The sequence below is a fragment of the Pseudorca crassidens genome, chromosome 9 (assembly GCF_039906515.1).
Source record: "Pseudorca crassidens isolate mPseCra1 chromosome 9, mPseCra1.hap1, whole genome shotgun sequence".
NCBI classification, from domain to species: domain Eukaryota; kingdom Metazoa; phylum Chordata; class Mammalia; order Artiodactyla; family Delphinidae; genus Pseudorca; species Pseudorca crassidens.
The window spans coordinates 55316482-55335251 of record NC_090304.1 but is presented as its reverse complement, the minus strand read 5'-3'; the positions used below and the strand labels follow the sequence as shown (position 1 = coordinate 55335251).

At 38.2% G+C, this 18770-nt stretch overlaps 1 protein-coding gene across 5 annotated transcripts in view; it reads right to left on the bottom strand.

Annotated features, from left to right (window-relative positions):
* The window catches only part of ACER3 (alkaline ceramidase 3), a 221207-nt gene that overhangs the window by 72391 nt on the left and 130046 nt on the right, over positions 1–18770 (bottom strand). For 4 of the 5 annotated variants that reach the window (XM_067750445.1, XM_067750444.1, XM_067750443.1 and 1 more), the window contains exon 3: positions 13665–13717. The exons of the other annotated variant lie outside the window; for it this stretch is intronic. In XM_067750445.1, coding sequence (XP_067606546.1) covers positions 13665–13717 — 53 coding nt within the window. The remainder of the gene's footprint in view (positions 1–13664; positions 13718–18770) is intronic. 5 annotated transcript variants of the gene reach the window in all.

Here is an 18770-nt window from a genome sequence, read left to right as displayed (position 1 = left end):
GTGACATGCCATCTGAAGAGCAAGGACTGTATTTATGCATCTCATCCCCAACACTCGCACAAAGCTTAGCAAACATTGCTAAAAGAATGAAAACAGGAAGAGTATTTCTATTCCAGCCTGACAAAAGGATAGGGGAGGCAGGGACACCAATTAGGAACCAGTTACAGGAATCTGGGTTGGAGATGATGGATTAAGGCAGTGGCAGTGGAGACAGCTAGAGGTAGACGTATTTAAGAGTTACTACAGAAGTTGAAGCAAGAGTTATTACAGAAGTTGAATCAAGAGTTTGTAGAGGTGAAAAAAGTAGGAGAAATTAGAGATGAATCATGGGTTTTTGGTTTGGGCTTTGGGTGTAAGCTGGTTTCATTTACTGAGATAGGGAGCAAAGGAGAAAGAAGGGTAGTATTTATAACCAGAACATCTGCTGTTAACATTATAAAGTCTGACTTAGCTTACATTACCTAACATTTACGTTGTTTTCGTTTCTGTATTATAAATAAAGTTATAAGTGATCAAAACAGTTTTTTGGGTTTTATTTTCTAGGATAAATATATTTATTTCTACTTGTGAGAAATACATGAATACATTCTTTTTTTTACTAGCATTTTTTCCTAACATCAAACATATTACATGCTCAGTATAGAATACATAGAAAAACAGAAAGAAAAAACTAAGAAATTACCTTCAATTTTACCCTCCCTGTGATTATCAATAACTGTATATATCAGTTAGTGAAAGCAAAAAAGAATGAGTTGAATGAGTGAACAGATGAAAAGAAAATCTGGGCGAAGTCTGCTAAAAACTTAAAGTTCCTACCACCATCAACGCAAGATAAAATCCTAAAACAGGTAAAGGGAACAAAAGAATACAAACCAAAATGTGGGTCCTAATCTTGTTCCTAACTTCTAGTCAGATCACTTTCCCTCTCTTGGGCTGTTCTTCCATTTATAAAATTTATAGATTTGGACTAAATTTCAAAAATCTCTTTTAACATTAAAGTTCTATGATTCTAAATTGTTCTTTGGTACCTTTTACCCCTTATGTGAAGGCCGTCTGCTCACTCCTGTTATCTCTACCCCTTCTCTAATGCTGTCCTCAATCTCACTCCCAAATGTATTGCTCTTGGCTGGCTGCCACAAGAATGTGACACATTAATCAAGAAAAAGGAGTTAGTAATAGCTTAAAATGTTACCCTCCACAGGGGCACACATAATTTAACACTACTTACAGGAATGAATCACTAACAATGAATCAATAATGGTGGTTTCAAACATTCTGACTGACTGAAGAAAAAGGAAGGAAACTAACATTTATTAAACACTTATTTAATAGATCCTATTAAATAAGGATGTCCTTTCACATATGCCAACCAACTGATCCTCATAATACTCCTACAGGCATATTAGACCCATTAGACAGATGAGAAAACTAAGGCTCAGCAAGATTAAGTGGCATGTCCATGCTCAAATAGCCAGTAAACTGATAGAATAAGAACTGGAGGGGCTTCCCTGGTGGCGCAGTGGTTGACAGTCCGCCTGCCGATGCAGGGGACACGGGTTCGTGCCCCAGTCTGGGAAGATCCCACATGCCGCGGAGTGGCTAGGCCCGTGAGCCATGGCCGCTGAGCCTGTGCGTCTGGAGCCTGTGCTCCACAATGGGAGAGGCCACAACAGTGAGAGGCCCGCATAACGCAAATAAATAAATAAATAACTGGAACCCATGCAGCAGCCACCCAGGAACAATAAATCTGATGAAAATACCATTCAAGCTCCATATCATTCTGAAGACAGCACTCTTAATATCTGCTTGTGCTCAGTTTAGGCAGGAATAAAAAACAGGCCTCCAATTTCCCTACAGCTACAACAAGCCAAGTTCAGGCTGGTGAAATGGTTCACGGACCACCAGAGGCAGGTAAGTGGCAACACTGCCATTTCTTACTTTGCTTCAGTGATTGTGCGTAACAAATGATGGCCTAACACTGTTGAGTCAAATTTATCCTGAAAGGAGACAGGACAGGGAACCTGCAAGAGATATCCATGATCATGTTATGTTTAGATTAAAGAAATGGAGAAGCTATTTAAAGAAATCCTTCGATACTGATGATTCCCCCCTCCTCCTCAATCATTGGGAAAATGGGTCAAGTGACATTTCTGCCACGTTAGGCAAGCACATAAAACCACCATCGTGTAGACCAAAGGGGGAATGAAATAAGGCATGTGTAAAATTTGTCCATGAAGTTGATAAAGCAGTATGATAATAATGATAAAGCATAGTGTCAAAGATCTCAGGATCAAAGGCCATCTTGTCCATCCAAATGCTATGTTACCTTGGTGACAATCTTGCCAACTATTAAGTTTACATGCAAATCAAAGTGTGTCCCACCTCTGCTCAAAATACAGGTTAAAATAATGGTTCACAGGGGATAAATTCCATGAGGCTTTGATGCGCCTGTGGTTAGTTCCCCAAACCACATCTCCTGCCACTTAGTTCATTGCCTGCCTGCTCAATAATGTAACAAATGTTAGCTATTATTACTGGTAGAACTGTCACCATCATCACCACAACCTCCCACTCCAAGGCTACAACCATAATGTACTACCTGCAGGGCTCTGAGAAGCCAAACGTACTCTCACAACTCTGTGTGTTCTAGTTGGCCTGGCAAATTCCTATTCATCTTTGACAATGCAATTCAAACATGTGTCTGAGTCTTTTGTACGAAACCCCTTTTCTGACCTCCCCGCCCTAATAATCACTTTCTCTTTCCAATCACTGTATTCACTGGCATATTATCTTCATTCCTAGACCACAGATTCCTTGAAAGAAGGATTATATAATCTTTACCTATGCATAACTGTTACCCAGATACCAAAAAAATTTTATTGAACTAATGAAAGTGTTTGTCTAGCCTATGCTTGGGTACCTCCAGGGACAGAGGACTCCAGATCTTCTAAGGCAGGCCTTACTACCTATGGGCTCAGAAAAATTTTCTCCTATGTTGAGCAAGATGTCTCTTAGTCTTTAACCCCACTAGGACCACAAAGAATAAACCTGGTCCTCTTCGACGTGTCAACACTTAAATACTGATTTGTAAAACATTTATGTTGTGTTATGTGCCAGACCCATGGGATAAGTAGAGGATACGCCAAGGTCAAGCAGAGAGAGTCCCTGCTCCTCGGGAACTCACATTCTGATAGAGAAGTCAGACACATAAATATACATAAAATAACACTGATAAGGGCAAGTAATAGTGATACATGGAGCATGATATGGAAGAACATATGAGGGGTACATATGCCACCCTGGGGCCATGGAAGGCCTCCTAGAAGAGCTGCCACTCTGCCTGAGAGTTTAAAGGACAAACTAGAATGGAGAGAAAGCCTGGTGTGTACAGCTGAGTGGGGGTAACTGAACATGTCTTCTCTTCTTCAAGCTAAACATTCCCAGTTCCTTCCCCTAGTCAGGTATCATGACTAGATTTTTAATTCTTTCACCATTCTGGGGTCTCTCATTTGAATACATAGCCAGGTCAGGCCTTAGACCTTAATGCAATATTCCTGTCATGATCTGATCAGCGCACAGCAGGGGAGTCTATCCGCCCCTCCCCACCGCCCCGCCTCACTCAGATGCCTAGTCTTGCCCGACAGCTTGTCTCAGCACATTGATCCAGCTGTTTCCTCATGTATGGAAGAGACACACACTAACTTCCAGGGTAAACATTTTAGGACTAGTGGACAGCAAGAATGATCCTTGAGATTTTAAAATTTAAGTCTTAGGGCTTCCCTGGTGGTGCAGTGGTTGAGAGTCCGCCTGCCGATGCAGGGGACGCGGGTTCGTGCCCCGGTCCGGGAAGATCCCACATGCCGCGGAGCGGCTAGGCCCGTGAGCCATGGCCGCTGAGCCTGCGCGTCCGGAGCCTGTGCTCCGCAACGGGAGAGGCCACAACAGTGAGAGGCCCGCGTACCACAAAACAAAATAAAAATAAAAATAAATAATAATAAAATTTAAGTCTTAGAAAACATGTGTTAAGGGAATGTCAGAGAATACTGCATGCACAGGATCAGACTAGAAGCTTTGTAAATTTTTCTGGTTATTTGTCACTGTATGAAAACCTCCCCCCCCAAACTCAGCAGCTTAAAATAGCAATATTTACTTTACTCATTAATGTGTGTTTAAAGCAGGGTTGGGAAGGGAAGGCCCATCTCTACTTCACTCACTGTGAGCTGGGATAGCTCAAAGGCTGGGGACTGGAATCATCTACAGATTCACCCACTCAAAGTTTTGGCAGTTGATGCTGGCTGAAGTCTGGGGATTTCAGTGAGGTGTAGCAAGAATACCTACACGTGACTCTTCCAAGTGGCTTCTTTACAATATGGTGCTGGGTTCTGAGGGTAAATGTCCCAGGAAGACTAGGCAGAAGCTGTACTGCTTTTTATGACTCAGTCTTGGATGTCATATAGCTTCAGGTCTACTATAGTCACAATCCTGCCCAGATTCAAGGGCAACAAACAAGAGATTCCACCTCTTGAGGAGAGTCAGTGTCACCTTGTAAGGAAAGCAGGTGGGATGGGATATATGGGTGTGAACATCTTTGGAAAATAAAATAATCTTGCCACATAAATAAAACTCAAAACTGAGTTAAATATCCCCAATAATAGGAGGCAGCCTGCTTTAGGATGAGGGTATTCTGATTGGCTTATTAGCATTACTATTCCTCCAAATAAACTTTGGAGTCTTTTAAAGTCTCCTTTCTTTACAACAAACATAAACATGTACTGTCCTTATCATAAAAGTACTTCTTATTTATTGTAGAAAACTTCCTAAATATAGAAATGCAGAGAGAAAGAAATATAATTGCCTGTAACCCCACAAACCAGGGGTAACTACAATTTAATATTTCAATAGAACTCTTTAGTCATTCACTCGTGTGATTAATTAAATGTCCTTCCTTCCTCCCTTCCATGTATGCTTTTATCGTGCATATGTCAGCACTATTTTATATGCTAAGATAGAGCAGTATTTAAGAGAGGTGAGATACCTGCTCTCAAGTTTACATTCTAGTAGGGGAAAGTGCAAATAAGATAATTTCGAATAGCAATAAGTGCTATGAAAAACATAAAGTAGAAGAAATTCACGGAAGGGACTGCTTTACATAAAATGGTCAGAGGAAGCATGTCTGAATAGATGTCATTTGTATTGAAGAATCAGAAGGGACCAGACATGCAAAAATTTGCGATAAAAGTATTGCAGGCAGAGGAAATAGCAATTACAAAGGGCATGAGGTCTTGTCTGAAGAACAACAAGGCCAGTGTGGCTAGAATGTAGTGAACAATGCAAAGGAATTGTAAACACTGAAGCTGCAGAACTGGAGCCTGACTGGATCACGTAGGCCATGGTAAAGAATCCGGATTTCACTTTAATGCAAATGGATGCCTTGGAGAGTGGTTTTTATCTTTTTAAATTTTATCTATTTTTGGCTGCATTGGGTCTTCGTTGCTGCGGGAGGGCTTTCTCTAGTTATGGCGAGTGGGGGCTACTCTCTGTTGTGGTGCGTGGGCTTCTTGCGGGGGCTTCTCTTGTTGTGGAGCACGGGCTCTAGGCGTGCGGGCTTCAGTAGCTTCAGCACGCAGGCTCAGCAGTTGTGGCTCGCAGGCTCTAGAGCACAGGGTCTGTGGCACACCGGCTTAGTTGCTCTGCAGCATGTGGGATCTTCCTGGACCAGGGAGGGCTCGAACCTGTGTCCCCTGCATTGGCAGGTGGATTCTTATCCACTGCACCACCAGGGAGGTCCCCCTTGGAGAGTTTTAAGCAGGAGAATGACATGATCTGATTTAAAGTTTCAAAGATCATCTTGGCTGATTGCAGAGGCAATGGCTGACTACTGCAGTAGTCAGGAAATGGGATGGTGATGCCTTACACTAAGGTAGGAGTAGTAAAAACAGGGAGAGTAGGCAGATCCAGGTATATTTTAAAAGTAAAACCAGAAGAAGAGATTAAATGTGAGGGATGAGGGAAGGAAAGAAATCAGGGATGAGTCTAGGTTTTTGGCTTCAGCAAATGGGTGGGTGATGGCATCACAGGGGAACACCAGGAAGGAACAGGTATGGGAAAAGAAATAAAGAATTATATATTGCCCATATTAAAGGTTGAGATTTCTATGATATGTCAAACATACAATTGGATATACAAATCTAGAGCTAAAAGGTTAGGTCAGAGCTGAAGATAGATGTTTTGAATCATCAGTATATAGATCACATTCAAAGCCATGAGATTATATAAGATCACCTTGGAGAGAATACAGAGAAGGTGGCCTAGGACAAAAGAGTAGCCAGTGAGGTAAGGAAGAAAGCTAGGGGAATTTCCTTTTCCATAAACAAGGAAAACTGGGAAGCCAAGACAAATGTTTCATGAAGAAAAAAGCAAACAACATGTAGAATGCTACTGAGAGGTCAAATAAGAAGAATATAAAAATGTGTCTATTGGATCTGGCAAGATGAAGGTCACTGTTGACCTTGACAACAGCAGTTTCTGTGAAGTGAAGGGAAGAGATGCCTAACTGGGATGGGAGGGAAAGAGAGGGAGGTGAGTGGAGAGAGAGAGGAGATAATCAAATGGTTCTGATGTGATAAGGAACTGAACAATGACTCAAGAGCTAGGGCTGGACACAAGGTCAATGGCGGAATAATTTTTAAAAGATAGGAACTGTTTGAGCATGTTTGATGCAGATGGCAGTGACTGAATGTAGTGACTTCCTAAAGACTGTGGTAGAGCAAGAGACTGCGGTGGGGTATGTAACTGCAGGAGTGAAGTCTTTGAGTAGGAGGGAGGGGGTAAGTTTAGAGCCCCGGGAAGGGGACACTGGCTTTGACAGGATTTGATACATTTTTCCGTAATAATAGGAGGAAGAAGGAGGTGATAGAAAGATGAGGGAGTTCTTGGCTGATTCTGTCTATATTCTCATGAAATACTGAAGAAGATATCAGCAAGGAGAATGGGGTATGAGGCAAAAGAGATGTAAAAAGAAATCTAAAGAAAGGAACAGGTGTGAAATAATGGTTCTGGGACGTGAAATTATCCGGGAAATGTAATGGCACTGCCTTGTAGCATTGAGTGCTTATTTGCGATTTCTGTTCAATAATTTAAAAGTGAGATCATTTAACAAAGGGATGTAATTTCTATGAGCAATACTTCGCTACTCAGTTCAGGCACAGAATAGGCAGATAATTGAGCTGGATGTGGGCTGAATAATACTCAAAAAGCAAGGGGCAAGGGCTTTAAGGATATCTGTATGGGTGGCTAAGAGTTATAATTAATTTGGGGCCATAGGTTGCAAACTTTGTAGAAAGGGGAAAGAAGTGAGGCAAAATGTACTTCCTTCCAGTCTTTTCACTATTATTTATAAAATTGATATCATATTACATAAAGTTTTATGTCTCTATAACATTTTCCCATGTAAATAGTCTTCAAAATATTATTTTAATTTAGATATATCATAGTATATTTAACAATCTCCTTACGTTTTTTTTTTTTTTGACCATGCTGCACAGCCTGTGGAATCTTAGTTCCCTGACCAGGGACTGAAGCTGGGCCTCAGCACCAATGGACCGTCAGGGAATTCCCAAACAATCTTCCTATTGTTAAAACATTTAGATCATTTAAAAGTCTTTATCACGTGTAATGCTGTGATAAACATCCTTGTGAAAATCTTTTCTCTGTCTCTGATTACTTTCTTAGGAAGTATTCCTACGAGTGCAATTACTGGGTCAAAGGATATGTATATTGCTTTTCTGTTTAAAAGAAACTATTAAAACAATTCCAACCTACAGAAAAGTTAGAAGTACAATACAAATAATTTTCTTCTCCCTGAACCATATGAGTAAACTGCTGACATGAGGTTCCATTACTCCAAAGTACTTTAGTGTGTGTTTCCTTCAAGGATATTCACTCATTATATGCCTTGACCAAATGGGATTTATCACAGGAATGCAAGGTTGGTTCAACGTATGAAAATAAATCAACATACCAGACCTTACTAATATAATAAAGAAGAAAACCCACATGATCATCCCAAGATGCAGAAAAAACATTTAAAAATTCCAACACATTTTCTTGATAAAAACACTCAACAAACTAGGTAGGAATAGAAGGGAACTTCCTCAGCCTAAAAAGGACATCTACGTAAAGCTCCAGCTAACATTATAATTAATGGTGAAAAACTGAAAGCTTTCTTCCTAAGATCAGGAACAAAACAAGGATGTCTGCTCTCTCAACTTCTATTCAACAGTGTCGAGAATATAAATGAATGTATATGCAAAACAGAAACAGACTCACAAATATAGAAAACAAACTTGTGGTTACCAAAGAGGAGAGGAAGAGGGCTGGGACAAATCAGGGTATGGAATTAACAAACTACTATATATAAAATAGATAAGCAACAAGGATATATTGCATAGCACAGGGAATTATAGCCATTATCTTGTAATAACTTATAATGGAGTATAATCTGCAAAAATACTGAATCATTATGCTGTATACCTGAAACTAAAATAATAATGTAAATCAACTATATTTCAATTAAAAAAACCCACTGTGCTAGAAGTTCTAGTCAGGGCAGTTAGGCAAGAAAAATAAGCATAAGGCATCCAATTGCTAAGGAAGAGGTAAAACTATATCTATTTGTATATGACATGATCTTTCACACACAAAAAACCCTAACAAATCTATATACACATACACATAAAACTGTAAGAGGTAAAAAACAAGTTCAGCAAGGATACAAGAGCAATATGCAAAAATCATTGGTATTTCTATACAACAGGCATGAGAAATCAGAAAGTGAAATTAAGAAAACAATTTCATTTACAATAGCATCAAAAAGAATACTTATAAATACCAAAAGAAGTTAAAACTATAAGACATCACTGAAAGGAATTAAAAAGACTTAAATAAGTGGGAAGACATCCTGTGTTCATAGATTGGAGGACTTAATATTAAGATGGCAACACTCTCCAAAGTATGGATTCAAGGCAATCCCTTTCAAAATCCCAGCTAACTTTTTGCAGAAATTGATAAGCTGATCCTAAAATTCATAAGGAAATTCAAGGGACCCAGAATAGATTAAACCATTTTTAAAACAAAGAATAAATTTGGAGGATTCACAGCTCCCAATTTCAAAACTTACTACAAATCTACAGTAATCAAGGTACATATAGGTCAATGAAATACAACTGAGAGTTGAATTGAGCGTCAAGAAATAAATTCATACATTTATAATTGATTATTTTCGACAGGGGTGCCAAGACAATTCAATGAGGAAAGAACAGTTTTTTCAACAAATTGACTTGTGACAACTGGATATCCACATGCAAAAGAATAAAGCTAGACCTGTACCTCACACCACATACAAAAATTAATTAAAAACAGACCAAAGACCTAAATGTAAGAGCTAAAACTATAAAGCTAACTTCTAAGTATGTTAGAAGAAAACACAGGTATAAATCTTCATAACCGTGGATTAGGCAATGGTTCCTTAGATACAACATCAAAAGCAAAAGCAACCAGAGAAAAAATAGATAAAATGAACTTCAGCAAAATTGAAAACTTTTTTTTGCTTCAAAGGATGCTATTAAGAAAGTGAAAAAACAGCCCACAGAATGAAAGAAAATATTAGAAAACCATATATTTGATAAGGGTCTAGTATTCAGAATATATATAGAACTCTTACCATGTAATGACAAAAAGGCAAATAACCCAATTTTAAAATAGGCAAAAGGATATGAATAGACATTTCTCCTAAGAAGGTAAACAAATGGTCAATATACACATGAAAAGATGCTTTAAGATCACTTATTATTAGGGAAATGCAGGACAAAACCACAATGAGATACCACATCACACCCACTAGGATGGCTATAATCAAAGGGACGGACAATAACAAGTATTGGCAAGGATATGGAGAATTGCCAGCAGGAATGTAAAACGGTGTAGTCGCTTAGAAAAACAGTCTAGCAGCTCCTCCAAAGGTTAAACATAGAGTTACCCTTTGACTTAGAAATTCCACTCCTAAGTATATACCTAAGAGAACTGAAAACGTACGTCTACACAAAAACTTGTGTATGAATGTTGATGGCAGCATTATATATAAAGGCCAAAAACTCATAAACAACCCAAATATCCAGTAATAAATAAATGGATAAACAAAATGTGCTGTATCCAAACAATGGAATATTTCAGCCTAATTGAACCAAAAGGCCACATATCGTATGATCCATTGCTATGAAATGTCCAGAATAGGCAAATCCATGGAGAAAGGGTAGATTAGTGGTTGTCAAGGTGGAGGGATTAATGGGGAGTGACTGCTAATGGGAATGGGATTTCTCTTTGGAGTGATGAAAATATTCTGGAATTAGAGAGTGGTGATGGGTTCCATAATTCTGTGAGTATACTTAAAACAACTTGTATACTTTAAAAGGGTATATTTTATGATATGTGAATTACATCTTTAAAAGAAGATATTCACCTACATATTCACAATACTACCAACAAAATCAGGAAATTAACATTGATTTATTACTATCATGTAATCCTCAGACCCCATTTAAGTTTTTCTAAGTGTCGCAATAATATCATAGGTATAAGCATACACACATACACATACACACACATACCACACACACACAGGATCCAGCCCAGAATTACACAGTGTATTTACTTCTCGTATCTTTTTAGTCTCCTTCAATCTTGAACAGTTCCTCAATCTTTTAATTTTATGACCACGGATACTTTTGGAGACTACATGCCAGTTGTTTTGTAGAATGTCACTCAATTTGATTTTGCCTGATGTTTCCATATGACTAGATTCAGATTATGCATCTTTGGCAAGAATACCAGAGAAGTGATGCTATGTTTTTGCCACTGCATCCTCCGGTGGCATACAATTTTGATTTGTCCCATTATGAAGATACTCATTCTGATTGCTTGATTAAGGTGGTGTCTGCTAGTCTCCTCCACTGTAACATTACCCTTTTACCCTTTATAATTATTTTGTAATAATGTACTTTGAAACAATGTAAATTCAACATCAAACTTTTAATCTATCCACTTATTCATAATCACTTACTGTTTCATTTATTATATCATGTATTATTTTAGTTTGGACTCATGATTTCCCATTTTATTCAGTGGGTTATGTCTTCAATGGATTTAATAACTTATAATCTGTTACTATCATTGCTTATTTTGATGCTCAAATTGTCTCAAATTTGAGAGAAGCCCTTCAAGTTGCCTTCAGTGTCCTTCTGACATCTTCCCATCATTCTTTTTTTTTTTTTTTTTTTTTGCGGTACGCGGGTCTCTCACAGCTGTGGCCTCTCCCATTGCAGAGCACAGGCTCCGGACGCGCAGGCTCAGTGGCCATGGCTCACAGGCCCAGCCGCTCGGCAGCATGTGGGATCCTCCCAGACCGGGTCATGAACCTGTGTCCCCTGCATCGGCAGGCGGACCCTCAACCACCGCGCCACCAGGGAAGCCCTCCCATCATTCTTTTATCATTTCCATTCCTTCTGGCACAAAAAGATGGTTCAGGCTCATATTGTCCTTTATTTCTGCCCCAACCCTCAGAATCCAGCCAGATTCCTTTCAATGACGAACGATCTGGATGATAGGTATGCTCTTTGGTATTGGGGTTCCCGGCTCCTAAGTCCTCTCATGGACAGAGTCAGAGAATAGCATGGATGTGTGTGTGTGTGTATGTGTGCATAGAGAAATCTGCATGCATGCATGTGTGTGTGTGTGTGTGTGTGTGTGTGTGGTGTGTGTATATCATTTATAAACTGTGAATGATTTTGGTCAAATCAACTAGACTCTTTCAGCTCTAGTACTAGAATTTATAAAACATGAGTAATAACTATCTAAGACAGTATATATGGAAGCATTCAATGATTGCTAGAGCTGGACAAATTCTAGTTATTTTTTAGTATGATAAAATGCAAAGCCTTATTTTCAGGGTTATTATTTAGCTGTTGCTCACTGGTATCACCATTCTGATTGCTGGTATTCTTGCCATACAGTCAAAAATTTTTGAACATCATTCCTGTCATTTCTTCAAACACATTCTAGCTTTATCACTGTTCTAGCTTTATCACTGTTGTCAGATACACCACCATTGTAATGACTCCCTGCTTCTGTTTATGTCATAATGCAAGTGCAGTATGTCATTTCACCTTTCACTACCTAAAAAGTTTCAACTAAATTCTTTCAGATTCTGTTTAAATGTCTTTAACGATTATAGATTCTTCTAAGCTCCACTGTGTTGCCATAGCGTATTTGTACTTCTTTAAAAATAATTTCCAGGGCTTCCCTGGTGGCGCAGTGGTTGAGAGTCTGCCTGCCAAAGCAGGGAACACGGGTTCGTGCCCTGGTCCGGGAAGATCGATCCCACATGCCGCGGAGCAGCTGGGCCCGTGAGCCATGGCCGCTGAACCTGCGCATCCGGAGCCTGTGCTCCGCAACAGGAGAGACCACAACAGTGAGAGGCCCGCGTACCGCAAAAAATAAATAAATAAATAAATAATTTCCATATTATATCACTGTTTATAAGTCTTCTTTCCCAGCCAGAGAGTGTAAGAAATGTGTTCTATGCTCGATTAAGTCAGACCAGTGTCTTATTCATTTGTGTATTCTCCATGTCAAGCATGGCATGCACAAGAAACATGACACCTTATTATAAATATGTGTTGAATAGTAAAATCAATTCTAAGAATTAATTCTTACATTTTAATGTAGCTGTAATTAATAATTCCTAGACTACTGTATAAACAGATCCTTCCAGAAGAGCGCTATCCAACACAGTAGGCACTAGCTCTATGTGGCTATTGAGCACTTGAAATAAACCTAATCCTAACTGAGATACGCTGCAAGTGTGAAACATACACCCAGTTTCAGGCTGTGAAACATTTCATTAATAAATTTTTATACTGATTACATGTTGAAGTAACACTTTGGATATACTGTGTTAAATAAAATATGTTATTAAAATTAATTTCACCTATTTCTTCTTAATGTGGCTTTTTAAGATGTGGCTACTGGAGATTTTTAATTATATACGTCGTTCACATTATATTTCTACTGGACAGTGCTATTCTAGAAGTTTCTGGGCTAGTGATGGGGAACAAAGAGGTTAAAAGATTGAGGACTAGCTATATGGCCCCCTTAGAGCAAAGACAGTAAATAAAAATCCTTGCATAGCTCTAAAACCTTGCTATTAAAGGGACCAGACCATTCAAGTGGATGCCACAAGAGAGACATAAGGGGATGTAGGCAGCCAAGAATAAGAATACATTACTTTGGTGAACTGATTTTATCTTCTTAAGATGTCTCCATGAGACTCTACTTTCTAATCCTGCTCTAAAGTCATACATGCCTGCACAGAGGTGGTCAAAAACCCATTCTGCTCTCGCTTGTTTTCTCTATGGACACTTATTTGCTTGCCCCTTCACTTACTCAACCTGGATCCTTTGGCCTGAAGTAAAAAACTCCAGGGATTACAAATTCCATCTTTTTTTCTTCTTGCCTCAATATCATCCTCTAGTAATGTGCTCTTTCCTCAAATTTGAAGTGTCTCTGGATTAAGAGAAATAAGCATTTAAGTCAATTTTGTCATTACTGACCTGCATTTCATATTTCAGAGTCATGTGGAAGCACCAGGATCCCATTCCTACCACTGAAATTAAAACAAACAAATAAAAAAAAAACAATTAGCATGAAATTCTTTGGGGGTGGCCAGAGTGACTTGAGAAGACAGTAAGACATTTCAAAGCACTGAGTTTTAGAACAAATTTATGAAATCTTGTGGCAGGATATAGCAGACCCTGCTTAAGCTCTATCTATAACTGATGAAATTTTGGTACAGAAATAAACAAGTTCTCGTAAATTTCCTCCACTAAGTGATTTATTAGATTAATAAATATTCTCCATTTTTTTGCATAAAATGTATTACAGATGCTCAGGGTAAGCTTTAATGATCACAGCTTGTTAGCTACTCTTCAGTACTTCCTTTGGATTAGCTAGTTCTAATCCAAATAGCTGAGGTGGATGCTTAATAAGAGCCAGTCACTTCTGTTTGTTCCTAGACTTGTTAATGCCACTGTGTTTAGTTATCAGAAGTATGACTGCAAAAAGAGAGCTACTGTTTCTACAAAAACTGTTTAATATGTTTAAAACAGACTCAATAGAATTGAGTGGCTAATAAAAATTGCTGTTGAATTAGCTGTGGATAAGATATCTATTATAGATTGGGAAAAACAGTAAATATCTAAAGATTCTGTATTCATGTCTCAAAGTTCTTTCCAAGTGCCTCCATTTTAAACAAACTGTTTTCATTTTAGGGTTTAAAATTTTTTGTTTGCTTTTCAATGCAAGAAAGACTAAGTAGAACTATAATTAGGGTCCCATATTCAAAGGCCACGCCCTACATCAAATCATTGTCAAAGATTATACAACTATTTGTTAATTAAAATAAAACTTGAAGGTGGGTATACATTTTTTTCAATATAATTACAGCTTTGACTCTTTAAAAGTTTACGGACTAAATATCACTCCCTATCACATCTGATAACACAGTTTCTACTATGATTAAGTTTAGTTCAACAAGCATTTACTGAATACCTCCTATTTGCCAAATTCTACTACAGATGCTGACAAAGATAAGATCCGGTCATTGGCCTTAATGAAGTTTATAAGCTAATGGAGGAGACAGGCAGATAAATAGAAGATGCCAGTATGTGGAGATATGATAAAAAAAAAGATATGTATAGAGTACTATAGGAGCACAGAAGAGGGGACTTATGAAAGAAGTCAGAGAAAGCAAAAATGACGTCAGAGGAGTTAGCCTCAAGGATGTAAGAGTCAGCCCAACAAACATGGTAAATGTGGATGTTACCAAATCATTTGTATGAAGCCACTTGAGAAAAATTTCAAACTCTTTGTTACTCTTGCTTTTTAAAAAAATCATTATAGACATTATCACATTATTTACTGCTCAAAATGAGATGAGAGAAGTCAAGAGTTATTGCACTCATCTTACTAAAGAAATGAGGAAGTAGATGGTTGCTGTCTTTTTTCCAAAGGAGAAATTAGAAGGTGCAAAGTAGAATAAATTAATGGAAGGAGGGAAAAAAAACAAACCCTGTGAGTTATTTAAAGTCACATAATATACTATAAAGTAAAAAAATTAAAATGAGGTGGATGACTATTCCTCCTGAAAGGTAGACTGGCCACTAAATCATGTCTCACTCAACAACTGTTTTTATCCAAACCTTTCCAAATGTCCTCTTGTTACTGTTTATTATATCACATTAAAAGTCTGATTTTTAAAAAATCTCTACAGTTTATTTCCTTTCAACACTCCATTTAGAATGCAAAGAAATGTAATAGAACATCACCTTTCTCCATGCACTATTTTATATTTTGCCACTTTAAAGAAAACTACCAATTTTTGCTAAAATTTATTAGCTTTACTGATGTAATTCACAAACTACAGAGTTAAAGTACACAATTCAATTGTTTTTAATATTTTCACAGAGTTGTGCAACCGTTATCATTATTAGAACATTTTCATGACCCCAAAGACAAACCCCAGGCCTATTAGCAGTCACCCCTATTTCTCTTGAAACCTCCTCCCTCCTCAGCCCTAGACAACCATTAATCTATCTTCTGTCCCTAAAGATTTGTCTGTTCTGGCCTTTTCATATAAGTGGAATCATACAATATGAAGTCTTTTCTGTCTGGTTTCTTTCATTTAGCATATTTTCAAGGTTCATTCATATTACAGCATGTATCAATAATACCTTCCTTTTATGGATGAATAACATGTCATTGTATGAACATGCTACATTTTATCTATCTATTCACCAGTTGATGGACATTGCTAAGGACTGCACCTTTGTGTTCCCTCCAAATTCACATGTTGAAGCCCTGACCCCCAATGTGACAGTAGTTGGGCATGGTGCCTTTGAGAAATAAACAGGTTTAGATGAGGTCAAGAGAGTAGGGCCCCCATAATGGGATTAGGGTCCTTATATGAAGAAGAGACAGAATTTCACTCTCTCTCCCCACCTACATGAAATAAGGATAGGCCACATGAGGACACAGGGAGAAGGTGGCCCTCTGCAAGCCAAGAAGAGGGCTCTCACCAGGAACGGAATTAGTCAGCACCTTAATCTTGGACTTCCAGAACTGTGAGAAATAAAGTCTATTGTTCAAGTCTATGGTATTTTGTTATGGCAGTCTGAGCTAACTAAGAGACATTTAGGCTTTTTCTACATTTTGGCTATTATTAATAATGCTGCTGTGAGAATTCATGTATAAGTTTTTGTGCAGACGTATGTTTTCATTTCTCTTGGGTATATACTGAGGATGGAATTTCTGGGTCATATGGAAACTCTATGTTTAGCATTCTGAAGAACCGTGTAAGTGTTTTTCAAAGTGGCTGCACTATTTTATACTCCCATTAGCAATATATGAATTTCTCCACATCCTCCCTATACTAGTTGTTGGTTGTCTTTCTGATTACCATCCTAATGGATTGAAGTGGTATTGTGGTTTTGATTGGCATTGCCCTAGTGATTACCCCATTCCCTTCTTTTTTTCTTATTAAATGTTCCACATTTCAGATTTGTCTCACTGTGTGTGTGTGGGTGTGTTTAATGGATTTTATGTTTTAGAGCAGTTTTAGATTCATGGCAAAATTGAGCAGAAGGTACAAAGATTTTCCATATAACCTCCACTCCCACACACACACATAGTCTCCCCCAGTATCAACATGCCCCACCACAGTGGTACATTTCTTATTACAATTGATGAACCCATATTGATACATCATTATGACTCAAAGTCCATATTTCATATTACAGTTCACTCTTGAGTATAGAGAAATTTATAATGACATGTATCCACCATTATAATATCATACAGAATAGTTTCATTGCCCTGAAAATCCTATGTGCCCTGTCATTTCAACTCTCCCTCTCCCCTAACCCCTAGTAAACACTGATCTTTCAAAGTGGCTGTGCCATTCTTCATTCCCACCAGCAATGAATGAGAGTTCCTGTTGCTCCACAACCTCATTCCCTCTTCAACAGATATTTACTGGGCTCTTAACAAAGTTCCAAGCATTTCCACTAGGATAAAGGAGTGAACAAGAGAGATATGTTTCCTGTCTTAAGAACTTTTAGCAAGCCACTAAAAATATGAGAGGGGCCATTTCAAAGCTATGCAAAGGGGTTACTACCTTGCAAAGCGGTTACTACCTTGCCTAGGGAGTCAGAAGAGGGCTATCAGGGGAAGTAACACATAAGCTAGGACTTAAAAATAAACTGAGTTAACCAGGTGAAAAGAATTTTTTTAAATGAGATCATCCTACGTAGAAGGATCATCTAACATAGAGGCAAGGTAGTGCATTCAAAGAAGTAAAGGAGCTTGGCTTAGACCATGAACACTTGCATCCAGTGAGAAGACTGGCATGATTTGTAGGCAGCAGACTGAGAAGAGCCTGGTATTGGCATGCTACCAAACTTTTTCAAGGTTACGACAGAATACAGATGTGTTCGGATACACATTTATTTTGATCCATCTGACTGACCACACTGGCGAAAGAGTGTACAAGGGCTTTGGAATCAGACCTAAACTAGCATCCCAAATTACTGTTACTTATTACTTATCAACTTTGGCAAGTTGCTTAAATCTCTTTGAGACTCAGCTGCCTCAGTTGTAAAATAAAAATAACAATGTATATCATGAAAGGCTGCTGTGAGGATTATCTAGCATGCACCTGGCATACAACAGGTATCAACAAATTTTATTTTCCAGTCTACAAAAAAAAATTCATGTACATAGAGAATGGAATCACTAGGTTCTGGAAGTAGCCACAACACAAATTTAAAGGCCCAAGAAATACTATGAGTTCCTTTTAAATTATACCAAGATTTACCATGATGCACAAGAAGGGACCTAGAATAAATGAAAAAGGAGAAGGGCATATTACCCCAAAGTATCAAAGGCATTAATAGTGTAAAGTGTGATTATTTTAAAACCTATGAACTCAGAATTCATTTTAGTATTATTGGTGGTGTCAAAACAATGCCAGCTACAATTATAGGAATGCATGACTGTTCTTTCCAGCAGAAGCTAGCATTCACATTAGAAACAAAATGCACTCTCATATTAGAGAGGTCATAGAATGTAGTAATTAAAAGTGTGAGCTTTGGAGAGCTGTCCTAAGAAGTTTGGACTTTATCCCTAAGATGATAAGAAGCCAATTTAGGGTTTTGAAAAAGAACTTTTCTAATTGCTCCCCACCTACCCTAAAGGTAAGTGATCACTCACTCCCTTTTCTAGTCTACCACTTGTCTAGTATATAATCTTATTATACTAACACACATACACACACACACACACACACACACACACACGTGCCGGAAGATCCTACTTAGCCTTATCAATGTATTTTGGATTACTTTCTCCCCACACCCAATATGGATGCTGCAACATTAGTAGTAGATGAGCTACCACATTACTTTAGCAACTCTTGGGCTATCATACTAACTACACTAGTGTGGTACACAGAATAATGGCTCCCAAAGATGTCTATGTCCTATCTCCAGAAGCTGTGAATATGTTACCTAAAATGGCAAAAATGACTCTGCAAACTTGATTAAATTAAAGGCCTTGAGATGGGAAGATTATCTTGGATTATTACAATGTGCTCAATTTAATCA